General features: G+C 39.0%; 1 protein-coding gene across 2 annotated transcripts; it reads left to right on the top strand.

Annotated features, from left to right (window-relative positions):
* The first annotated feature begins 1,754 nt into the window (after positions 1-1,754).
* On the top strand, positions 1,755-26,567 carry TIMMDC1 (translocase of inner mitochondrial membrane domain containing 1). Of its 2 annotated transcripts, NM_001194452.2 has the most exon segments (7): positions 1,768-2,136; positions 3,888-4,053; positions 6,996-7,084; positions 7,418-7,485; positions 15,578-15,656; positions 19,324-19,434; positions 26,108-26,525. In NM_001194452.2, coding segments are annotated over 7 exon segments (858 nt in total). In that variant the 5' UTR covers positions 1,768-1,942; the 3' UTR covers positions 26,259-26,525.
* Positions 26,568-26,963: the final 396 nt, after the last annotated feature.

Raw genomic sequence — 26,963 nt, 5'->3', positions numbered from 1 at the left:
CAAGAGTTTAGACTGTATCAAAAATAAAATAAAATAAGTAGACTACAGAGGAGGGTGAGCATTTCCTTCATTCTAAAAGAAGGTAATCCCTAAGGGATTGGGGAATTAGGAAATGTGGGAGGGCTCAGATGGAAGAGCAGCAACAGTGTGAGCAGTAGCCAAAGGACTGGGGACTTTTTTGAAGTACTAAGTGGCAAAAGAAACCTTACAAATGAGTCTTCAGTTACCCAAAGGAGAAACAAGTTATGGAGTTTAAAATTTGCCTGTTAATATGACCTCATCTATAGGCTAGTGAATCCTGGGGCACTTGAGTTGCACACAAATGATTTCGTCAGTATCTTCCCAACACCCACCCAAACCCTCCTACCCATTTCAAGTCCTCCTACATCCCAGAATAATTCTGGGGTCATCTTATGCATTTAGCTTTTTCTACATATGGGTTAGAAACAGACTGTACAGCCATTTTCTTGGGCTTCCAAGCTTTGCTAACTTATCTTGGTGCCTACTTCTACCTAACATGAGATAAGCAGCAACCCAGAGCCAGAAGTCAGGGAATCTAAATTATTCATTCAACAAATATTTACTGAGCACCTACTACAGTTCTAGGTCCTGGAGATACAGAGATGAATATATGTGGTCTGTGACCTCAAGGATAGTTTATTGAGACGGATGAACAAATAGGAAATTATGATGCAGTGTCATAAGTGCCATGATGAGTGCTGAATCAAATATTGTATCCCAGAGTAGTCTTTGTAGCGCCGTCACTAATTCAGCTGGTCACTCTAGTCAGCCACTTCTCGGAGACTTGTGTATAGAATTTCCAGCTATCAAATTCCAGAAGTCTGTTTACTGTATTCTACTACAGTGTGGCAATTTTGATTTACAACTAGAAAGGAATAAAGGAGGTGAAGGGATTGGTAAAATGAATAAGGGAGCATGCTTGTTAAGGATTGAATGAAATTACACGAATACTGAAAATATTTTAAATGCATTCATTTTAATGAAAACTATACTTCGAAGCATGTTAGCAGAGGTTGTAGTGACGGCAAATTATACAAACACAGAAATTCCAGAAATTCTCCTGCCTTTTGAGAAGCAGTAGGCATATGAACTAAAGGGAGTGAAATCCACCTTATGAAGAGCTGCCAAAAAGCTGATTCTTCAAAAAAGTGTTCTCGAAATCTTGGTGTAACTGGCACCAAGACCCATCCCCTTTACCTGCACAAATCGCCTTTCCCTCTTTCCCTATTCCACTTGCACTGAATATTGCACTTTCTTCCTCACTGAAGCGGGATTCCTGGCTTTTTTTTTTTTTTTTTTTTTTTTGAGACGGATTTTCGCTCTTGTTGACCAGGCTGGAGTGCAGTGGTGTGATCTCGGCTCACTGCAACCTCCGCCTCCTGGGTTCAAGCGATTGTCCTGCCTCAGCCTCCCAAGTAGCTAGGATTACAGGCGCCCGCCACAATGCCCAGCTAATTCCTGGCATTTTAATTACGCTAAATTACTTCAACCTATGACCACCTCAAGCTGAATGTAACTAGCCGCAGACGCTGTTTGCATGACCCAGGAACCACTAAGACACGGAACGAACGCCTGCCGGCACCACGCAGAGCTTCACTACCCGCAGCGAACTCACTTCCGTGGTGGACTCAGCACAGCAGTGGCCCGACCCCCCCTCAACCGGAAGTCTTTTGGGCTCCGGCTTTGCCGTCGCCCGGCCCCCTGGCCTTTGCCCCGATTGGGCGGGACTTCCTGTGTCGTATTTCCAAGGACTCTAAAGCGAGGCCCAGGACTGAAGGCGTTGGTGTCGAGCCCTCTGGCAGAGGGTTATCCTGGGCCAAATGCACGGATTCTCACCTCGTACAGTTACGCTCTCCCGCGGCACGTCCGGGAGGACTTGAAGTCTTGAAGGCTCAATTTGTCCGTAGGTCGAGAGAAGGACATGGAGGTGCCGCCACCGGCACCGCGGAGCTTTCTCTGTAGAGCCTTGTGTCCATTTCCCCGAGTCTTTGCTGCCGAAGCTGTGACTGCAGATTCGGAAGCCCTTGCGGAGCGTCAGAAGCGGCCTCTCTACGTCCCAGAGCCCTATTACCCGCAATCTGGATGGGACCGCCTCCAGGAGCTGTTTGCCAAAGAGTAAAAGTGCCTGGGGTCTGAAGTGGGTAGGGGGACGCGAAAGCGATGTCCTGCAGCGTTGGCAGCCTGGGTCAGCCTTAGGACGCCAAGTGTGCTTCATTTTTAAATTATATTTAAAGGTTCTGATATTTGTAACCCAAACTTGTATCTTTTTTTTTTTTTTTTTTTTTTTTCCAGACAGGGTCTTGCTCTGTCGCCCAGGCTGGAGTGCTCTGGTGCGATCTCGGCTCACTGCAACCTCTGCCTCTCGAACTCGAGTGATCCTCCCACTTCAGCCTCCCGATTAATTGGGACTACAGGCGCGCGCCACCACGCCCGGCTAATTTTTTTAAAATATATTTTTTATAGACAGGGTTCTTACCATACTGCCCAGGCTGGTCTTGAACTCTTGGACTTAGGTGATCCTCCTACCTCAGCCTCCCAAAGTGCTGGGATTACAGGCGTGAGCCACCGCACCAGCCCAAACTCGTATTTTTTTTTTTTTTTGAGACTGAGCCGTGCTCTATCGCCCAGGCTGGAGTGCAGTGGTGCGATCTTTGGCTCACTGCACCCTCCACCTCCGGGGTTCAAGCGGTTCTCCTGCCTCAGCCTCCCGAGTAGTTGGGATTACAGTTGCCCACTACCATGTCCAGCTAATTTTTGTATTTTTAGTGGAGACGGGATTTCACCATTCAGCAGGCTGGTCTCTAATTCCTGACCTCACGTGATCTGCCTGCTTTCGCCTCCCAAAGTGCTGGGATTACAGGCGTGTGCCACCGTTGTTGGACTGAGCCCGGCCTAGAAGGGAAATTATTTTATAGTAACTTAATACTTAAGACAGCTATTTGTTAGAGCAGTTTCAGGATGACATCTTGGAAGCTTCATTAGCAGTTCTAGCTTCTTATGCGTTTAAGAGTAACAAACTGAATTAAATAGTAGCTTTTCCTTATTATTTTAGATTAGCATGTGCCACCCACTGCATAGTGAACTTTCTCAGTGCGTTTTTTAAAAAACATATATTTATTTGTTTATTTTTAGAGCCAGGATCTTTGCTACGTTGCTATGCTGTCCAGAACTGGGCTCAAGTCCTGCCTCAGCCTCCTAAGTAGCTGTGACTACAAGCATGTGCCACTGTGCCCAGCCCAGTGCTTTTATTAATACAGTCCTATCTGAGTATTTCATGAAATTATTTAGTAAAATAGAATTTAGATTTTTTGTCTTAACGTCCACGTTTTTTTTTTCTTTGATACATTGCCCTAAAATCTCACGAGTTGGTGTGATTTCTTAAAGTTAGCTTAAGATTTAAACGGAAATATTGGTCTATCTAACTCACAAATTCTTCCTGTTTCTAGGGGTGTAATAGTCATCAAATAAAAGCACCTTTTAAAAAACTTTTTATTGAAGTAGGAAATGCGTTTCAAAAAATGTACATAAGTAGACTGATGAATGCATTTTCACAGACTGAACATAGCTGTACCCAACACTCAGAAGGAAACGGCAACTATTATCACATCCCAAAAGCTCCCTTTGTGCCTTTTCCAGTCATTGTCTTTTCAGGAGTTGCCACTATCCTAATTCTAACAGCATAGCTTCGTTTTGTCTGAGACTTACGTTCCTTTTAATATAACTGAACTGTTTAATTCATCTGCGGATTCTACCTATGATGAAAAATGTTGTGGTGTTAGCATTCGGGATAATTCTGATTATAGATTCTTTTGGAGAGCAATGTCCATAAACTAATCCCAAACAACATTGTCTTTTTGATGTTGTAGTGAACAGCAGAGAATTTCAAAGGAACTTGCTGATATCTGTAAGATGGCAGCTACAGCAGGCGTCCTCGGCTGGGTGTATGGGGGTATACCAGCTTTCATTCATGCTAAACAACGTTACATTGAGCAGAGCCAGGCAGAAATTTATCATAACCGGTTTGATGCTGTGGTATGTACTGGTGGTCTAAAGAAATTTAGGGCACACTGACTTAGCAATTCACTTTACACTTAATCATTCAATTAGCTTGTGGGGATGGAGGGTTGTTTTAAAGTGTCAGAGTAAAGAAATAAAGTCTATACTTAATAACAGTGGAAGTACTAACATTAAAGTGCCTGCATGTGGCTTGAGACTACTTTCTTATCTTCAGAACAGACATGTTTGGCATCACCACTGTGGCTTTTCTTTCTGAAATATCTTTCTTCCAATCCCCTGCTAAATCATCAAGGCTCAACTGTAACATATTTACCTCATTCACAAAGCCTCCCTGAGTATAGGAGCTTACACTAAGACAATAGTTAACATTTATAACTTTATAGAGTGCTAACTCATTTGTTACATCATTAGATCTGTACATCAGTTCTATGAGAATATTAAAGCTCAGAGAATTTTTAACTTTTTATTTTGAAATTATGGCAGGCTTGAAAGTTGCAAAAATAGTACAAAGATTTCCTATATAACTTTCATCCAGATATTCCACTGTTAACATTTTACCGTATTTTATCATTCTTCCTCTGTATAATATGTACTAATTTTTTCTGAACTACTTGACAGTAGGTTCTAGACATGATGAATACTTCAGTATGTATTTCCTAAAAACAAGGAAATTCTCTTATACAACCACGATTATAATATCAAGATCAGGAAATTAACACTGATATAGTACTATTACCTTATTTAAAGACCTGTAAATTTTGCTAGTTACGCCACAGTATCATTTATTTTAAAAATAAATTAAAAATATGTATTTTTCAGAAGTTAGGCTTGAGTTCTTATTAAAAAATTGAAAAAATTTTTTTGTCTGGTCCAGAAACTGACCCTGATCACAGGTTGAATTTGCCTGTGGTGCTGCTTTGGTCTCATTTAGTCTGGAAGAGTTTCTCTTTGTCTTTCATGGCCTCGACTATGGGTGATTTATTTTGTAGCATATCCCTCAGTTTGGGTTTGTTTGATGGTTTCTCATGATTGCATTCAGGCTATGTTTTTTGACAGGAATACCCTAGACCTGAAATTAAATTAGAAACCTGTGATATCTCTGTCCCTTTACTGGTGATATTTACTTTAGTTACTTGGTTAAGATGGCCTCTGCCAACTATACACTGTAAAATTACTATGTAATTTTATAAGTAATTTGTAAGTTTGTAATTTATAAGTATTTTGAGTACTTGTTAGTTCCTTTAAGACTATGTAAATATCCTGCTTTACATCAAATTTCTACTATATAAAGGCTATTATAAACTATAATATTTCTACTATCTAAAAACTATTCTAAATTATAAATGCTATCTTAGTATTTGATTTAAAAAAGAAAATATTTTTTCATTTATTTATTTTTTGAGACAGAGTCTCACTCTGTTGCCCAGGTTGCAGTACAGTGGCACAATCTTGGCTTGTTGCAACCTCCACTTCCCAGGCTCACTCGATTCTCCTGCCTCAGCCTCGCGAGTAGCTGGGACTGTAGGCATGTGCCACCACTCCCAGCTAATTTTTTTTTTTTTTTTTTGAGATGGAGTCTCGCTCTGTCGCCCAGGCTGGAGTGCAGTGGTGCGATCTCGGCTCACTGCAAGCTCCGCCTCCCGGGTTCACGCCATTCTCCTGCCTCAGCCTCCCGAGTAGCTGGGACTACAGGCGCCCACAACCGCGCCCGGCTAATTTTTTGTATTTTTAGTAGAGACGGGGTTTCACCGTGGTCTCGATCTCCTGACCTTGTGATCCGCCCGCCTCGGCCTCCCAAAGTGCTGGGATTACAGGCGTGAGCCACCGCGCCTGGCCTCAGCTAATTTTTGTATTTTTTGTAGAGACAGGGTTTTGCTATGTTGCCCATGCTGATCTCAAACTCCTCAGCTCAAGCAGTTCACCCTCCTGGGCCTCCCAAAGGGTTGGGATTATAGGTGTGAGCCACTGTGCCCAGCCTATTTTTATTTTTTAATTTATTATTTTTTTTTTTTTGAAATTTTTTGAGGCAGGGTCTTGCTGCCTCAGTGCAGGCTGGAGCGCAGTGGCGGGATCATAGCTCACCACAACCTCAAACTTCTGGACTCAAGGTTTCCTCCCTCCTCAACCTTCCGAGTAGCTAGGACTGCAAACACACATCACGATGCCCAGCTAATTTTTAAATTTTTTTTGTAGAGGCAGGATCTCGCTATGTTGCCCAGGCTGGTCTTAAACTTGTTGGCTCAAGTGATCCTCCCTCGTTGCCTCCCAAAGTGCTGAGATTACAGGCATGAGCCACCATACCCAGGCAGTTTTAGCATTTAATGATGATTCTTGCCTGTAACAATTATGACTGTGGTGGCCAAATGGGCATTTTCTAAAGTCTATCATTCTTTCTACATTTATTTGTTAGTATTATGCTCTAAGGAAATGTTTTCCCTTCCCCCTCTATTTACATATTTATTTATCTATTTATAATTTATTTCTATCAGTAGGGTCTCATGGATTCTTATTTTATTCTGTAGATTTATAATTCGTTACAGGTTGAGCATCACAAATCTGAAATCCTGAATGCTCAGATTCAAAACTTTTTGAGCATTGACATGTCATTCAAAGAAATTGCTCACTGGAGCATTTCAGATTTCGGTTTTTTGGATTTGGGATACTCAAGCAGTAAGTGTTAAATACGCATATTCCCAAATCTGAAAAAATCCGAAATCGAAAACACTTCTGGTCTCAAGTATCAGATAAGGGATACTCAGCCATTTTTCATCTCCTGACAGGAAAAGCTACACATGGAACCTCAATAATTAAAGAATAATATTTCTAGAGATTTTCTAGTGTTTCTGTCTGTTCAAGTGTACCTGACTAATCCATGGCTAAAATTCCTCTACCACAGTTCTAGAATAGGGAAAATATGATGGTGTCTTAGAACCTCACAGTTTTTAAATTAACTTTAGCATTCTGCACATCGTGCTGCTACACGAGGCTTCATTCGTTATGGCTGGCGCTGGAGTTGGAGAACTACAGCATTTGTGACTATATTCAAGTAAGTTCACTCTGAATTGTGAGATAGTGACTTTTCTTGATACGGTTTTAGGAGTGTGTCTTTTGAGCGGGTGGGGTTATGAAAACTGAATACCCACATGAAAGTGATTCATAATGCCTTTTTTTTTTTTCCCAAGAACTTTTGTCTGTGTAAAAGACTGGTGCAGTTATGGTTTTATAGCCATGTCTGGAACACATTGAAGGGCCTAGGCTAGGACCAGGGGTTGATATAGTAGGCTTTTCTAAATCTATTAAGTCAGTGAAAATAACACTAAAGAAGGTAAATGGGATATGCTTTAAATCTTATATTTTCCTTCTCCTCCCTTTTTCCCAGCACAGTGAGCACTAGTCTGAATGTATACCGAAATAAAGATGCCCTAAGCCATTTTGTAATTGCAGGAGGTAAGACATTTTTGTTTATATTTTTCAATCTTCTCAAATATAGTTTAGAAAATATGTAAGGACTTATACATCAGAACTACTGAATTCTTTGGTTGGCTTCCCATCGCATCTCATCAACATTCATGCAAAATGTATTTATGGACAGTGTTGTGCTTCACCCTTGATATACTCAATGGGCAAAACAGCAAGGCCCTTGCTTTCTTTGAATTTTAATGTCTAATATGTATGTGATAAAACAGGTTGCTGTGATAGAAAGTAACAATTCGGTGGAACAATGGCATCTCATATGGACAGGGTAGTCAGAGAAGGCCTTTCTGAGGAAGTGACATTTGAGCTGATACCCAAAGAATAGGAAGGAACAAGACTTGCAAGGAAGGGTGTCCTAAATAGAGGGAACATAAAGGGGGGAAGGCTCTAAGGCAATACATTTCCTTAAAAGCAGGATAGTAACCTGGTGAGTGAGGGTAAGAGTAGCTTGAGATGAGATTGGTGAGGACGGTAGGAAGGGACTAAATTTTTTATGCTAAGAACTTGGATTTTATTTTAAAGCTTTCTGCCTCTAGTATATATGTCTTCTTTTAAATGAGCATTAAAAATAGAAAGTACAATGGTGATTACCAGAGACTGGATATGGGGTTGGGAAGATGTTGGTCAAAGGATATAAAATTTCATTTAGACAGGAGGAATAAGTTCAAGAGATCTATTTAGAACATGGTAACTGTGGTTAATAACAGTGTATTGTATACTTCAAAATTGCTTTTAAAAAGTAGATTTTTGTAATCCCAGCACTTCGGGAGGCCAAGGCAAGTGGATCACCTGAGGTCAGGAGTTTGAGAGCAGCCTGGCCAACATGGTGAAACCCCCTCTCTACTAAAAATACAAAAATTAGCTGGGCGTGGTGACAGGTGCCTGTAATCCCAGCTACTTGGGAGGCTGAGGCAGGAGAATCACTTGAACCCAGGAGGCAGAGGTTACAGTTAGCCGAGATCACACCATTGCACTCCAACCTGGGCAACAAGAGTGAAACTCTGTGTCAAAAAAAAAAAAAAAGATTTTAAATGTTCTCACCACAAAAAATGGTATGTGAAGTAACGTGTAGGTTAATTCGCTTAATTTAGACATTCCACAATATATACATATTTCAAAACATGTATACCATATGTGTACAATTTTTACTTGTCAGATTTAAAAAATAATTTTAAAATGAGCATTCGTTTCAGAAAGGTAAATTAAGTTAACTGCCGTATACACTCAATCACTAACTCATGTACATTCTTGTACGTACAAAAACACACATACATATTCTGAACATGTTTGTTTGTTTTTGTTTTTGTTTTTTTGAGAATCAGTCCCTCTTCTTGAATGCACTTTCTCACTACCACGATTAATTTTGTTCGGCTCCTACTTAACCTTACCTTTCAAAGTCTAGATCATTTGTCAGCCTCAGCTTCCCTAGAGAGTTCTCCCTAGCCATTTTCCTATGTTTAGTTCTGTTTAGGTGTCTTTCCCCTGTGTTCACATACTTCACTATTTTTTTCTTTATCTTTGATTTTCTGCAGTTTGAAAATGATATGCCCCGGTGTAATTTTGAGGAACATTTACTGTGCTTGGTGTTTTCTGAACTTTCTGGATCTGTGGTTTGTTGTCTGACTTACTTTAAGATAAATTCTCAGTTATTGTTTCAAAGATTTCTTTAGCTTTCTCTTCTCCTTCTGGTGTTCTAATACACTTACACCTTTTGTAATTGTTTCACAGTTCTTGGATATTTTATCTGTTTGTTTGTTTGTTTGGTTTTGGTGGGGGAGGTTCCCATCTTTTTTCTCTTTGTCTTTCGGTTTTGGAAGTGTCTGTTGATACGTCTTCAAGCTCAGGAATTCTTTCCTCAGCTGTGTCCAGTCTACTATTCTTGAGTTCTGTCACAGTGGGTTTTTAATTGTTTTATTGCTAGCATTTCTCTTTGATTCTCTCTTAGAATTTCCATCTTTCTGCTTATATTGCCTATCTGTTCTTGCATGCTATCTACTTTATCCATTAGAGCCCTTAGCATATTAGTCATAGTTGCTTTAAACTCTTCATCTGGTAAGTCCAGTATCCCCACCATATCTGAGTCTGGTTTTGGTGCTTACTCTGTTAGTCTTACTTGGTCTCTTCAAACTGCTTTTGCCTTTTGGCATGCCTCGTAATTTTTTTTCTTAATAGCTGGACATGATGTACCTGGGTAAAAAGGAATTGTGGTAAATAGGTCTTTAGTAATTTGGTATTAAGATGTGGGAGAGGGAAAGTGTTTTATAGTCCTGTGATTAGGTTCTTAGTCTTTTGGTGAGCCTGTGCCTCTGAAATGTTAACTTCACAAGTGCTTTTCAGTTTTTTTCCTCTCCTTTGGTGGGACAGGATACTACAGTGGGTTGGAATGGGTATTTCCCTTCTCCCACATGGGAGACTAGAGCAGTTGCATTTGGATATTCCCCAGATTGGTTAATCTCTGACAAAACCCCAGTAGGTTGGGCTGTGCAAAACCGTTTATCTTGAGGGCAGGCCTTGGTGAGAATAACAGAATGTTCTGGCATATTTCATAATGGTTACTTTTCTTCCCCCTTGCCAGAAGCCTGAGGGGATTTTTCTCAGATCTTTACTGGGAGAACCTGGTAGAGCTCCTGGAGTGTGGGGACCCTCTGTGACTGGGCCCCCTACAGTTTTTATGTCTTAGACTTTTCTATACTGAGCTTCCAGCGATTTATCATTTATAGTCAAGGTTTCCTACTCTGGTACTGGTTTCAATGGAGGCTTCTGCTCATGGGTTTCTACTATAATAAGGTGTGATTCTCTGTACTTATCTGTCTGTCTCTCCTATTTTGAGGGCAGCAGTTTACCCATGGTCTCACTTCTTTGATGCATCTAAGAAGAGTTGTCAGTTTTTCCATTTGTTTAGGAATAAGTGTTAAATTGTTGTTAACACTTGTTGTTAGGAATAAGTGTTAAATTCTAAACTTCTCACATGCCACACCAGAAACTGGAAGTCTCCCTTTGCTTTTTGCCCCACATCTTGAGAAGCTGATAAGAAAGCCCAAGTGCTACCTTGATTGACACTGGCAGGAAGTTTCAACCATTCAAGCTCAGGCCTACATGAGGGACCTCTTGCTCTAGCCCCACCTTCTAAAACCACAAGCCAGTCAGTCACCCTTCAGGTTCTCAAGTAATTTTGGGATGTGCTTGGGATCCTGCCTTGCTCTCCCTAGAAAGCCTCATTATGTGTATAATAAACCTAATACCTCTTAGTACCTCTCGGTACTTTCGCATCTCAATATCTAATTCAAATTTTGGGTAGGGAAGTTTATTGTCTCTGGAGGGTAACCACAACATCTTGGATGTAGAAAAGCCAAATGAATTCAGAAAACTGTTGGAAGGCCAGGTGCAGTGGCTCATGCCTGTCATCCCAGTGCTTTGGGAGGCCAAGGCAGGCAGATCTCTTGAGGTTGAGAGTTCGAGACCGGTCTGGCCAACATGGTGAAACCCCGTCTCTACTAAAAATACAAAAATTAGCTAGGCGTGGTGGTGCATGTCTGTAATCTCAGCTACTTGGGAGGCTGAGGCAGGAGAATGACGTGAACCCGGGAGGCGGAGCTTGCAGTTAGCCAAGATGGCGCCACTGCACTCCAGCCTGGGCTACAGAGCAAGACTCCGTCTCAAAAAAAAAAAAAAAAGTTAAGCATAATTTAGTGTGCAATTCAGCAGTTCCATGTCTTAGAATCTGCCCAAGATAAATGAAAACATGTCCACGCAAAGACTTACGTATAAATTTTTATAGTGATGTTATTCCTGACAGCCTCAAACTGAAACAACCCATAAGTTCATCAACTAGTGAATGGGTAAATAAATACATGTCCATTCACTTGAATATTTTCATCAGTGAAAAACTGATACATGCTGCAACATGAATAAAACTTAAAAACATTAAGTGAAAGAAGCTAGACACGTAAGACTTCATAATGTGTAATTCTATTCATATGAAATGTCCAGAATAAGCAAATCTGTAGAGTTAGAAAGTACATTAGTGGACTGAGGTAAGATTGGGAACCAGGAGTAACTACAAAGGGGCATGGGGGATCTTTTTGTAATGATGGAATCATTTTAAAATTGGATTTTGGTGATGATTATATAACAATGCAACTAATTTTTTTTTTTTTTGAGACGGAGTCTTGCTCTGTCACTCAGGCTGGAGTGCAGTGGCGTGATCTCAGCTCACTGCAACCTCCACTCCCGGGTTCAAGCGATTCTCCTGCCTCAGCCTCCCTAGTAGCTGGGACTACAGGCGCAGTCCACCACGCCTGGCTAATTTTTTTTTTGTATTTTTAGTAGAGACGAGGTGTCGCCGTGTTAGCCAGGATGGTCTCCATCTCCTGACCTTGTGATCCGCCTGCCTCGGCCTCCCAAAGTGCTGGGATTTCAGGCATGAGCCACTGTGCCCGGCCACTAAATTTTTTTTCTACAAATTATTGAGTTGTACATTTCAGTGAATTTTGTGTGATGTAAATTATACCTCAATAAAACTGTTAAAAATACACTAACACAGAAGGGGAAAAAAGCAGTGCTTTTAGATAGGAAGAAGCAAAATTGTCTGTATTTGTAGGTGATATTTTAAAAGATGACTTGAAAAATTATTACTAGTTAGTAAAGTGTAAATATATAAATAGGCTTTTTATATTTCAATGGTTACTTGAAAAGTAAAAAATTTTCTTTATAATAGTACCAAGAATGTAATATAATAAGGAATAAATTTAATAAATGTACAACTTCTCTGAAGAAAATTACAAATCATAAATAATAAAAATGGGGAAATAGTTGATAGTTAACCCAGTATTTTTCTACTTCGTTTATAAATTGAAAGCAATTCAAATCAAAATTACAGACTTTTTTTAAAAAAAGAACTTGATACAATGTCTAAATCATATCTAAAATGCTGATTATATGAGCATAGCAAAGACATTTCAGAAAAAAATGATGAGGGGTTCTTGCAACTGTAAAATTAAAATCTGTATAAAGTTACACTAAAGAGGACAGTGAGGTATTGGTCGATCTGTGGAATGGAATTCAAAGGTCAGGAACAAAACGAAGCACACACAAGTAAGTAAAGGTGATATTTCACATTTGTAGGGAAAGAATAGACCATTCATGGGCTGGAACAGTTAACTATTTGGAAAGACATTATACCTGTATTCAGTTCAACAAAATTAGTTAACATTTATTATGGTGCTTATGTAAAAAACGTCCACAAAAGATTAGGGAAAGTTTAGAAGTAAATGTGTCTCTGATTTCTGCGTAGGAAGATATATAAATGTGTACATATACACAGTTGACCTTTGAACAACACTGAAAACAGCTTTGAACACAATAGCAATGCTGACCTCCACCCTGCGCAGTTGAAAAATCCACATATAACTTTTGACTCCCCCAAAAGTTAACTATTAATAGCCTACTATTCTCCAGAAGCCTTACCAATAACATAAACAGTTGATTCACACGTAAATAGATTGGTATCTACGTATATTTTATGCACTTAAAGACACACATTTTTCTTAATTTTTTTTTTTGATATTTCTAGGCTAGACAGTTTATCTGCAAGTTTTTTCAAATTACTGCACATTTCCAAAACGTTTTTCAATATATTTATTGAAAAAAATTCATGTGTCCGGGCATGGTGGCTCATGCCTGTAATCCCAGCACTTTGGGAAGCCGAGGCAGGCATATCACTTGAGGTCAGGAGTTCGAGACCAGCCTGGCCAACATGGTGAAATCCCATCTCTACTAAAAAATGTTTAAAAAGTAGCCAGGTATGGTGGTGCACACCTGTAGTCCCACCTACTTGGTAGGCTGAGGTGGGGGAGAATAACTTGAACCCAGAAGGTGGAGGTTGCAGTGAACCAAGATCGTGACATTGCACTCCAGCCTGGGCAGCAGAGTGAGACTGTCTTAAAAAAAAAAAAAATCATGTGTAAGTAAATCTGCACAGTTCAAACTTGTGTTTATCAACTGTATATATTTTTAAGCATAAGAACTAAGAAACTAGGAAACAGGAAACCACAGTTTTGGCCACGTAAAATTTTTAAACTTATCTATGTCATAAATACTATAGGAGACATTAAACGTAAACAACGCCAAAATAATATTATGTGCAGATAATGGATAAAAGCCCTAATACGTCAAAAAGAAAGGATAGCTCAGTTGAAGATTGGACAAAGGACATGAATTTGTAATTCACAGACGTACCATAAATAACTTGTAAACCTAGGGAAAAACAACTTCTTTTCTCTACTAATCAGAGAAATGCAACTTAAAATTACATACCACTTCTGGCCTATCGAATTGGAAAAAATAAACTAAGAGAATGCAAAAGACTAGATTACTAGCATACTTTTACTTGGAAAATAAGTTTATGCATCCTTTTTGAATAGCAGTTTAGTAATCTAAGTCAAAGGCCTTAAAAATGTTTATATTTATACCCTTTGACCCAGAAATTTCATTTCTGTGAGTTCATCCTAAGGAAACAGTCAAATGTATAAAAAGATTATTTGTGGAGGGATTATCATCACACCTTTATTTAAAATATCTATAAATAGAAAATCTAAGTGTTAGACAAAAATTTGTGGTACCTCCATGCAATGGAACCAGGAGGGAGAAAACTTAGTAATACAGAATTTAATAATATGTTCTGTGAAAATAAAAAATTTAGTATGTACACCATGACACCAGTTTTTGTGTTTTTGTTTTGTTTTGTTATTTTAGACAGTCTTGCTCTCTTGCCCAGGCTGGAGTGCAGTGGCGCAATCTCCGCTTACTGCAACCTCTGCTGCCCGGGTTCTAGCGATTCTCCTGCCTCAGCCTCCTGCGTAGCTGGGATTACAGGTGTGTGCCACCATGCCTAGCTAATTTTTGTATTTTTAGTAGAGATGGGGTTACAGCATCTTGGCCAGGCTGGTCTTGAACTCCTGACCTCATGATCCGCCCATCTCAGCTTCCCAAAGTGCTGGGATTACAGGTGTGAGCCACTGTGCCCAGCCCCAGTTTTTTTGTTGTTGTTGTTTGTTTTTTTTTGTTTGGAGGATCAGAAAAAAAGACTCACTCATTACTGACTCTGGGTAATGGGATTAAAGGTGATTTTGGTTCTGGTGAATTTTGAAAATTTTAAAAATGAATATATAGTACTTAAAAATATAAACCTCAACTGTTATTTCTTTTGTTTTTTTGAAACAGAGTCTCATTCTTTTGCTGAGGCTAGAGTGCGGGAGTGTGATATCTGCTCACGGCAGCCTCCGCCTCTGGGGTTCAAAGAATTCTCATGCCCTCAGCCTCCTGAGTAGCTGGGATTACAGGCGTGCACCACCACACCTGGCTAATTTTTGTATTTTTAGTAGAGACAAGGTTTTGCCATGTTGCCCAGGCTGGCTTAGAACTCCTGACCTCAAGTGATCTGCCCACCTTGGCCTCCCAAAGTGTTGAGATTACAGGTGTGAGCCACTGCACCTGGCCTCAAATGTTATTCTTTAAAAAGTGTTACCTCCTTAGATGGTATTAGTTGCATTGTGCATAGTGAAAGGAAAATGAATGAGCATGATTGATGCACAGTCCCAGCAGAAAGGAAAGAAGGCCAAATGCTGCTTTCTTGTCACCCTGCCTGAGCGGTGTCGTGTAGCAGTACAGAGAGAGTGAGTCTAGGGGAAGGCATAAACTGGAGGGGCTATTGAAGGTTTTTTTACTTTTTTATTTTCCTTGAAGAAAGAAGAAAGAGAGAAGGGGGAAAACATTTTCAAGTTTTTAAGGAGAGTTGGAGAAAAATGAAGCAGAATAAATGGATCCATAGAACAGATTGGAGATTTTTTTTGTAGGAGAGATGTTTCTTCCTTTGAATCTGCGGAGTGGATGAGAAACTGCCTGTGTTGGCATATTCGATTCAGGAAGTATAGGCTGTAGTGGTATATTAACATTGGATTCAGAAAGCTCACTTAGGGATTTGGGCCCATTTTATAGAAGGAAAGTTTTAAAATAGGATTCTAGTATTTAAAGATGATTTAATATTGCCTTTCTTGTTTTTAAATAGCTGTCACGGGAAGTCTTTTTAGAATAAACTTAGGCCTGCGTGGCCTGGTGGCTGGTGGTATAATTGGAGCCTTGCTGGGGTAAGCATTAACATGGTTTGGTTCTAGATTGGCACAACTTTCATTAATGCCTTGCCTATTAAAAAATCTCATTTATTTTCAAAAAACAAATTTAATCCTTAGAATCTATAAAAGATCTCTACTCTTGTATTGGTAGTAGCTTTGACTGTCCAGTTCTAATTCTACCCCAATAGTTTATCTTACTTACAGTTTTTTTTATAGTTTATTTTACTTAACAGCTATTTCAAAAAATAACATTTATTCAGTACAACTATCTAAGATAGGGCCCTTATTCAAAATTCCTTTTTACCGGGTAAAACTGTTTAAAAACTGCTAACACCTGAAACTATAGTTTGAACAAACGTATTTATGGGAGCAGGGAAAAAAGAACAAAAAACAATTAATTAACAGGCATATTCTATAAAAATTGTTGGTAGGATTTTATTTGTTTTGCTTAACCCCGTCTCTACTAAAAAATACAAAAAACTAGCCGGGCGCGGTGGCGGGCGCCTGTAGTCCCAGCTACTCGGGAGGCTGAGGCAGGAGAATGGCGTAAACCCGGGAGGCGGAGCTTGCAGTGAGCTGAGATCTGGCCACTGCACTCCAGTCTGGGCGACAGAGCGAGACTCCATCTCAAAAAAAAAAAAAAAAGTTCTTACCCCAACTTTTTACTTTGAACAATTTCAAACCTACAGAAAAGTGGAATGAATTAGTACATTAAAATCCCATATACCCTTCACCTAGATTCACCAATTGTTAATGCCTTGGTGATGTTTTCCATATCTGTGTATATGTGTGGGATGTGAATATATTTCTTTTTCTTTCCCTTTGCTTCTTGGATAAACTGTTTGAGACCTCATAATACTTTGCCTCCATATATATTAGCGTGTATCTCCCAAGATGAAGAATACTCTTCCGTGAAATCATAATACAATTATCACAGTAAACATCGTTTCAACACAACTATCTAAGTTAGGGTCTATATTAAAAACTCCTCAATTATCATACTAATGTCCACAGTGTTTCTCCATTTTGTTTGATCATCCCATCATGATTACATTAATGTACTTCTGTCAAGAATACAACATAGGTGAAGTTGTATCCTCATGTATCACATCGGGAGATACTCTGTTACCCATTATAAGTAATATTAACTTCAATTACTTGATATATTGGTTTTCTGCTGTGTAACAAATTACCACGAACTGAGCATGTATTGCATGTGAAACAACACCCTTGTAGTTCTATAGATTATAAGTTTGGCTGGGTTTCACTGCTCAAGATTTTACAAGGCCAAAGTCAAGCTCTTGGCCGGGCTGGGCTCTTTCCTGGAGGCTCTGGGGAAAAATCAGTTTCCAAGCTCATTCAGGTTGTTGACAATTTAGTTCCATGTGGCCAGGCACAATGGCTCACACCTGTAATCCCAGCATTTTGGGAGGCCGAGGTGGGCAGATCTCTTGAGGTCAGGAGTTTGAGACCAGCCTGGCCAACAGGGTGAGACACTGTCCCTACTAAAAATAGAAAAATTAGCCAGGCACGGTGGCAGGTGCCTGTAATCCCAGATACTCAGGAGGCTGAGGCAGGAGAATTGCTTGAACCCCATATACCCTTCACCTAGGCAGAGGCAGAGGTTGCAGTGAGCCAGTATTGCACCATTGCACTCCAGCCTGGGCGACAGAGTAAGACTCAGTCTCAAAAAAAAAAAAAAAAAAAAGAGAGAGGAAAAGCAAAAAAAGAATTTAGTTTCTTGTGCCTGGAGGAGGTCTGAGGTCCATGTTTCCTTGTTGGCTGTGAGCCAGACTATTCTCTGTTCCTGGAGGCCACCACCCACATATCTTCTCCCAGGGCCCCTTTGTGTTTAAACCAGCTATAGCACATTGACTCCTTCTCATACTTCGAATCTTCAACTTCTACTCTGCCACAAGCCAGGGAAAACTCTGCTTTTAAGTGTTCACTCAGATATCTATCTCCTTTTTCATTACCTCAGATTTAACTAATTAGTAACCTTAATTACATTTCTCACATAAATTTTGCCATGTATGATAATATAATCATGGGCATAATATATTCACAGTTGAGTGATTAGGCAGGATATTTGGGGGGACCACTTTAGAATTCTGCCTACCACATTTGGTTAAGGTGTTATCTGTTCAGTGCCTCCATTGCAAAGATATCTTTTTCCCAATGTGATTAATTAGTAATCTGGAGGGTGACACTGAATATCCTGCTCTCCAACTATCTTTTCATCATGTGTTTTTAATGATCCATTGACGACCCATGCTGTAATCGGTTTGTTACTAGAAAGGTGGTTGTAAATGTTGATAAGCTAATTCTGTCAGTTCTTCTGTTTTTATTAGTTGGTATTTGACTAGAAGAGTGCTACCTTCCTCCTGCACCTGTTCACTCCTTTTTCTGCCTCCTTTAAAGGAGAAGATAATGCTATAGATTTAATGATTTTTTAAAAATTTAAATTAAATAAAATCAGCATGTCATAATCTACTACTGCCATTACTTTTGTTGTAGTGTTAATATACCAGTTTGGTTTGAAGGGAAGACTTGTAGAAGTTAGCAACAAAAATATTTTATATTGTGGTAATAAACACATAGCATAACATTCACCATCTTAATCATACTTTAAGTGTATAGTTCAAAAATGCTAAGTATATTCACATTGTGTGTGAGATCTCTAGAACTTTTTTCTCTTGAGAAATGAAACTATATCCGTTAAAAACTAATTTTCCCTCCTCATACCCTCCAGCCCTCAGCAAACATATTTCTACTTTCTGTTTCTATGATTTTGACTACTTTATATACTTCATATGAGTAGAATCATACAGTATTTTCCTTTTGTGACTAGCTTATTTTACTTAGCATAATAATGTCCTTGAGGTTTATCTATGTTGTAGCCTGTGACGGATTGCCCTCTTTTTTAAGGCTGCATAATACTCCATTGTATGTGTATGTCACATTTTCTTTAGCCATCTGTCAGTGAACATTTATGTTGCCAAGTAAAAGTAGTTTTTAGTATGAGGTTACTTAAATTGTAGCTGGAGGAAATTTAAGGTATGTGAAGGTCAAATACTTCTAGTTTGAGAACACAAGAACCAAATTCTCTTCATCACTATAGCAATTATTATCTAAATCAGTTTCTCAGTGGGTTGCTATTGGCATTGTTGGTGAGACAGTTATGCCAGACTCTTGAACTTTAGGATATTTTGGTGATCCCACCCTCAAAAGCCAGTAGCATCCCTTCCTCAACCAAAAATGCCTTCCACATTTCCTGTCTCCTAGAGGAGCTGGTGCCATTCTGAACTAGAAATTTCATTTCTGAGAATTCTTTGGTGTGGGACTACTTACTAGATCCTGTCATAATTATATACTTTTTTCTCTTCGTTTTGATTTATTTCTCATTCCTCATAAAAACAACCAGTTTCTAGATCTGTTGTTTTATTATATATCAGTTAACTTTAGGAGGTTGTAGTGATTGTTTTTCTCTGTTGTTCAGACCAGAGAAGAGATTACCTCAATGTTTTTCTTTATTTGACAAGGACACTTTAATTCTCAAATGTTCCTATACCTAATAGTGAACAAGTGGCTCTGGTGTTGCTCACACCTTAGCAGAGAATCTCACATGTTGCAAGGTCTAATGATTCTTTTTTCCTAAGCTTTCCCTCTCCTTTCTTCTCAGTACTCCTGTAGGAGGCCTGCTGATGGCATTTCAGAAGTACTCTGGTGAGACTATTCAGGAGAGAAAACAGAAGAATCGAAAGGCGCTCCATGAGCTAAAACTGGAAGAGTGGTAAGGAACATGTTAAGCCCAGGGAATCTTGGCTGTCTTGCCCCAGGCCTTATATAGTGGTGCTCTGTTAAACTTGTGTACTCTAAACTGCCACTCAGTTCAAAGAAGAGTTTATTTTTACTGAGTCCTTCAACTCATTCTGTATATTGTCTTTTAATCTATTTAAGGAGAATGGAAAAATGAAAGACATTAATTTTAGTTTTAATTTAACAAAGGTCTTTCTTTGCATTTTTTTTTTAAGTTAAAATGTTGTAAATCTTACTTGCTTGCATATTTTTTATTTTCCTATGTTCTTGACTGCATAGGAAATTACCTAAAGGGAATATTCACCAAGGAGTGAGCTTTACCTGGCTTACTTAAAAAGTGACATCCTTAGCCAGGCAGGGTGGCTCATGCCTGTAATCCCAGCACTTTGGGAGGCCAAGACAGTTGGATCACCTGAGGTCAGGAGTTCGAGACCAGCCTGGCTAACATGGCGAAACACCATCTCTACTAAAAATACAAAAATTAGCTGAGCATGGTGGCACGTGCCTGTAGTCCCGGCTCCTCAAGGAGGCTGAGGCAGGAGAATCACTTGAACCCAGGAGGTGGAGGTTTCAGTGACCCTTGATTATGCTCCAGCCTGGGCCACAGATCAAGACTCCATCTCAAAACAGGAGAAGAAGTGACATCTTTTTTTTTTGCACAAATATGTATGTAAGACACAGCATGTTAAGTCTCCACAAAGATTCTGTTTCTTGCTGTAGACACAGAGGAATTAGGTGGACAGCGGTTGTTCATGCACTGAATGCCACTGAGGAGCATGAAAACTTTTACCTATTGCATCTAATCATTTCCTGGGATGCAATTTGTGGGGTAGGGCAATCAGACTGATAGCTGACTTTGCACAGATTCAATATGTAAGATGAATATAACAGGCTGCTATCTAGTGCTCCTGAGTACAAATGATTCTCACTAGTTCAGCTTCCTGGGTACCTAAGATAGCATTGGCTGCTGCTGCTGTTGCTGTTTTGGTATTATAATTGGATAGATAAGAAATCATTTTTTTCCAATGTTTTCATTTGAAACCTCCATTTCTGCTAACCACACACACATACATGGAAATTCTTAAGAGCTGTAGTCCATTATCCAAAGACTTATGTGCTATATGAGAAAAAAAGCATTGAGGTTGCAGTGAGCCGAGATCACACCACTGCACTCCAGTCTGGGCCACAGAGCAAGACTTCATCTCAAAAAAAATAAATAAATAAAAATTTAAAAAATAAATGAAAAATTAAAAACTACAGAAGTTTGTCAGTGATTTAGGGGTCAGTGATTTTGAGATAGAAAAGCTTAAGAGTGGCTGGCTAAGGCCATTCTAAGGTCATTCACCTGGAGTCTTCCACCACTGGCAACACTGCCAATTCTAGTGGTTGAGCTGTCATGTGCACTGCCTGAAGACTGGCCCATCCAGGGCCTGCTGCCACCATTTACCTCCCCCCATCCGGTTAACAGCAGATTTGCCAGCAGAAAACTTACAGGTCAGGAGAGAATGGGATGACACATTCAGAATGCTGAAAGGAAAAAACAAACAAAAAAACCCAAAAAAACTCCTGCAAAGAGTATTATACCTAGCAAAGCTGTTCTTCCAAAATGAAGGAGAAATAGTCTTCCCAAGACAGGCAAACACTGAGGGAATTCATCACTACTAGACTGCCTTATAAGAAATGCTTAAAGAACTCCTGCATGTGAATGCAAAAGTATGGTAACTGCCATTATGGAAACACATGAAAGAATAAAACTCACTAGTAGAGCAGATAGATACACAAATAAGAACGAGAAAGGAATCAAACTTTATAATTACAAAAATCCACCAACTATGGAAGTAAATAAGAGGGGAAGAAAGGAACAAAGATTATACAGAACAACCAGGAAACAACAAAATGACAGGAGTAAATCCATACCCACAATAACAACGTGGAATATAAACACTTTAAATTCCCCAATTAAAGATTTAGACTGGCTGAATGAATAAAAAAGAATTTAAAGACTCAACTATATATACTGACTATAAGAAACTCACTTCACCTGTAAAGGTACAGATAGGCTGAAAGTAAAGGGATAGAAAAAGATGTTCATGCAAATGGAAACCATAAATGAGCAGGAATAGCTATACTTAGGCCAGATAAAATAGGCTTTAAATAAAAAACTACAAAAAGAGACAAGGTCATTATATAATGATAAAGAGATTAATTCAGCAAGAGGAAATAACTGTAAATATATATACATCCAACACGAGAGCATCCATTTATATATAAACAAATAATAATAGAGCTAAAGGGAGAGATAAACCCTAATGTAATAGCTGGGGACTTCAACACCGCACTCCCAGCACTGGACAGATCACGTAGACAGAAAATCAACAAAGAAACATCAGACTTAAACTGTACTATAGATCAAATGGATCTAGCAGACATTTACAGAACATCACATCCAAGAGCTGCAAAATACACCTTTTTCTTATCTTGGAATGTTCTTCAGGATGAACCATATGTTAAGCTACAAAACAAGTCTCAACAATTTTTTAAAGCTCAAAATAACATCAAGTATTTTTTCAGACCATAGCAGGATAAAACTAGAAATCAGTAACAGGAAGGACTTTGGAAACAGTGCAGATACACAGAAATTAAATAATATGCTCCAGAACAATGAATAGGTCAGTGAAAAAAGAAGGAAATTTAAAAATTTCTTGAAACAAATGAAGGTAGAAACACATCATACCAAAACCTATGGGATACAACAAAAGTATCACTAACAGGTACGTTTACAGCAATAAATGCCTCCATCAAAAAGTAGAAATGTTTCAGATAAACAACCTAACACTGCACCTGAGGGAACTCGAAAAGCAAGAACAAACCAAACCCAAAATCAGTAGACGAAAATAAATAAAAATATCAGAGCAGAGCTGAGTGAAATAGAGACTTAAAAAACACACACACACACACAAAAGAACTAAATGAAAAGTTCGTTTCTTGAAAACAAACAAAATCAAGAAACTACTAGGTAGACTAAGAAAAAAGACCCAATTAAGTTAAAAAACAAAAAAGGAGACATTACAACTGATACCACGGACATACTCGTATCATTAGAGATTATTATGAAACAACTATATGGCAAGAAATTGGAAAAGCTACATGAAATGGATATGTTCCTGAAACCCTATAATCTATTGAGATTGAGCCAAAAAGTAATAGAAAACCTGAACAGACCAATAACAAGTAACAAGATTGAACTGGTAATAAAAAGTCTCCCAACAAAGAAAAGTCCAGGACCACATGGCTTCGTTGCTAAATTCTGCCAAACAGTTAAAGAAGAATTAAGACCAATTCTCAAACTATTCCAAAATATTGAAGGTGAGAGAATTCTTCCAAACTCAGTCTACAAGGCCAGCATTACCCTTATACAACAAAAACCAGACAAGGGCACGTTAAAAAACACCACCACCACCATCACCACCTACAGGCCAATGTATTCTACAAAACAATCCTTAACAAAATACTAGCAAACCAAATCCAAGGGTACATCAAAAAGATTATACATCATGAACAAGTGGGATTTATCCTAGGTATGCAAGGATGGTGCAACATACACAAATCAATAAATGTGGTACATCATATAAACAGAAGGAAGAACAAAAACCATATGATCATCTCAATAAATGCAGAAAAAACATTTGGTAAAATTCAACACCCCTTCATGATAACACCTCCCAAAAAGTTAGGGGTACAAGGACTATTTCTCAGTACAATAAAGGCCATATATGCCAGACTCACAGCTAATATCATACTGAACAGGGAAAAATGAAAAGCTTTTCCCTCAAAGAACTGGAATGAAATAGGAATGCCCACTCTTACCAGTCTTATTCAACATAGTATTGGAAATCCTAGCCAGAGCAGTTAGGCAAGAAAAAGAAATAAAAGGCATTAGAGGCCAGGCACCATTGCTCACACTGGTAATCCCAGTGCTTAGGAGGCTGAGGCAGGTGGATCACTTGAGGTCAGGAGTTCAAGACCAGCCTGGCCAACGTAGTGAAACCCTGTGTCTACTAAAAATACAAAAATTAGCTGGGTGTGGTGGTGCACACCTGTAATCCCAACTACTTGGGAGGCTGAGGCAGGAGGATTGTTTGAGCCTGGAAGGTGGAGGTTGCAGTGAGCCAAGATGGCGCCACTGCACTCCAGCCTGAGTGACAGAATGAGACAAAAGAAAATTAGCCGGTCACAGTAGTGCATGCCTATAGCCCCAGTTACTTGGGAGACTAAGGCCAGTGGATCCCTTGAGCCCAGGAATTCAGGGCAGCAGTGAGCCATGATCGTGTTACTGCACTCCAGCCTGGGCAACAAAGTAAGTCCCTGTCTCTTCAAAAAAAAAAAAAGAGTGGGGCAGGGGGTTGGGGGGAAACTTGTGTTTCTCAAAAAATACATACAAGTGGCTAAAAAATATATGAGAAAGTATTCAACGTAACTAATCAGGGAAATGCAAATCAAAACCACAGTGCAATGTGGTTTGGGGACAGTTTGGGGAATTGGGGTGATATTTACCCCAATTAGAATGTTATCAAAAAGACAATAAATTTTGGCAAGGATGCAGAAAGAAAAGGGAACTCATGTACTTTTGGTAGGAATGCAAATTAGTACAGCCATTATAGAAACGGTATGGAAGTTCCTCAGAGAACTGAAAAGAGAGCTACTGTATGATCCAGCAATCTTCCCTACTGGGTATTTATCCAAGGAAAAGAAACCAGCATATCAAAGAGTTATCTGCACCCCCATGCTTATTGCAGCACTATTCATAATAGCCAAGGTATGGAATCAATGTCATTGTCCAACAGATGAATGGATAAAGAAAATGTGGTATATATACACCATAGAATACTATTCAGCCATAATAAAGAATGAAATTCTGTCATTTGTGGGAACGTGGATGAGCCTGTAGGACATTGTTGTGTAAAATAAGTCATACACTTACAAATACTGCATGTTCTGTTGCTCATGTGGGAGCTAAAAAATGGGCTCATAGAAGTAAAGAGTAGAATTATGGTTACCGGAGGCTGAGGGGACAGGGAGAAGCATAAGAAAAGGAGATTTAATGGATTGATTAATAAATACAAAATTATAACTGGATTGGAGGGATAAGTTCTAGGGTTCTGTGGCACTGTAGGATGACTGTAGTTAATAATAATTTATTGTGTATTTTCAAGTAGCTAGAAGAGAGGATGTTTGAATGGTCCCAACAGTATGAAATGATAAATGTTTGAGGTGGTGCATATGCTAATTACCCTGATTTGAGGTGATGCATATGCTAATTACCCCAATTTGATCATTACACATTGTATATGAAAATATCACTTTGTACTTCATAAATATGTACAATTATTAGTTTCAATTGTAAGAAGGATAGATAAAAACAACTTGAATCATAGTAATGAAAGAATACTTTGGCAGAATGAAAGTGTCAAAATTGTATAGCATATACACCTATGTGTGTTTATGTGTGTGTGTGATATTTCTAAGGACGGTTAATTCAATAAACGTTTAAGTGTCTTGTATGTGCCTACTTCTTCGCTTGAAAATAATACAGGAAAATCAAATTGAGAGTCAAGAAAATTGCCTCAATGAGCAGAAAATGTAGAAAACTGACTATAGAGATATGGAAGAACAAATGACCAAATCTGTTTGTGAAGAGTTGAGAAGAAGCTTTAACCCTGATAATCACTTAAGGAAGATACTAATACTTGATTTAGAAACAGAACTGATCTATTATTTGGAAATTAGATTTTAACTCTTCATGAATGTAAATCTATAGTGTTGTTCTATCTGACTTTTCTCTACCTAGGATTACCTTTTTTTTTTTTTCTTTTGAGACGGAGTCTCTCTCTGTCACCCAGGCTGGAGTGCAGTGGTGCTATCTTGACTCACTGCAAGCTCCGCCTCCCAGGTTCATGCCATTCTCCTGCCTCAGCCTCCTGAGTAGCTGGGACTACAGGTGTCCGCCACCACGCCCGGCTAATTTTTTCTATTTTTAATATAGACAGGGTTTCACCATGTTAGCCAGGATGGTCTCGATCTCCTGACCTTGTGATCCACCCGCCTCAGCCTCCCAACGTGCTGGGGAGGCATGAGCCTCTACGCCCGCTGATTACCATTGTTACAGCCTTTGTCCAGTTCCTACAAGGTCTGGTCACAGAGTTTAAGAGTGGCAAGGTACTCACATTCCCCCAGCCCTGGGAGCAAGAGGAGAGCAAGACTTCAAGCCTTCACACCTTAGCACAAAGTGTGTTGGTTCCCACACATCACTCCTGTGAGAACTCTAGGACCTAGCATACTAGGAATATCTTACGGATCAGAACTGTCACCACAACGGTATCCATTATGGTAATGTGAAAAATAATTGGCTTTCTTCTCTCCTAACCTATTAGAATATAGAATATAGTCTCCTCATAGAATATAGTTTTACAAAGGAGAGAAGAGAGTTACTGCATTTGAAGTGCAGGCAGTAGTGTTCACTTCTAAGTTGCTGTACCAAAGCAGGGAGGAAAAGACAAATGCTATCCTTTTTGTTTTAAATCTGTAAGAACTAAAGAAGTGGAGCAGTATTTGATTTATCCTTTTTTTTTTTTTTTTTTTGATTACAGGAAAGCCAGACTACAAGTTACTGAGGACCTCCCTGAGAAAATTGAAAGTAGTTTACAGAAAAATGTACCTGAGAATGATGCTACGAAAATTGAAGCACTGCTAAACCTTCCTAGAAACCCTTCAGTAATAGATAAACAAGACAAGGACTGAAAGTGCTCTGAACTTGAAACTCACTGGAGAGTTGAAGGGAGCTATGCTGCCATGTCTGTTGAATGCCAACAGACAGGCCACTCTTTGGTCAGCCTGCTGACAAACGTAAGTGCTGGTACCTGTGGTGGCAGTGGCTTGCTCTTGTCTTTTTCTTTTATTTTCTTTTTAAGAATGGGGCTGTTGTACACTCTCTTTACTTATCCTTAAATTTAAATACATATTTATGTTTGTATTAATCTGTCAATATATACATACATGAATATATCCACTCACCTAGATTTTAAGCAGTAAATAAAACATTTCCCAAAAGATTAAAGTTGAATTTTACAGTTCATATATTCATGTGGTCCTTTGAAAGGGTATTCTAGAAATCACTGGAAGGAGGAGAGGAAAGAACCAGGTAGGCAAATGGTCTGTGAAACCCTTGGGTCCTGGAAGCAGTGTGAGTGTAAACGTGTAGTAGTGTTTGGTTTAATCTTAATAAAGGTCATTTATTTCGCACTTGAAATAAATACAAATTCAACAAAAAGTAGATCAGTGTTATTAAAGAAACTGTTCAACTTTGTTTCTTCCCTTAGTATTGCTGACAAAGTATTGCTGTAGAATACAGGAATTACTTAGAATAGGAACATAGTCATCACAACTGTTACTAAATGGAAAAGAAAAGAATTTCTGAATTAATTATTCCTGTCAATACAGGAAACA

This window comes from Macaca mulatta, chromosome 2 (genome assembly GCF_049350105.2).
Source record: "Macaca mulatta isolate MMU2019108-1 chromosome 2, T2T-MMU8v2.0, whole genome shotgun sequence".
In the NCBI taxonomy this organism is placed as follows: domain Eukaryota; kingdom Metazoa; phylum Chordata; class Mammalia; order Primates; family Cercopithecidae; genus Macaca; species Macaca mulatta.
The sequence above is the reverse complement of the archived record's forward strand: the minus strand, read 5'-3'. Positions and strand labels throughout refer to the sequence as shown.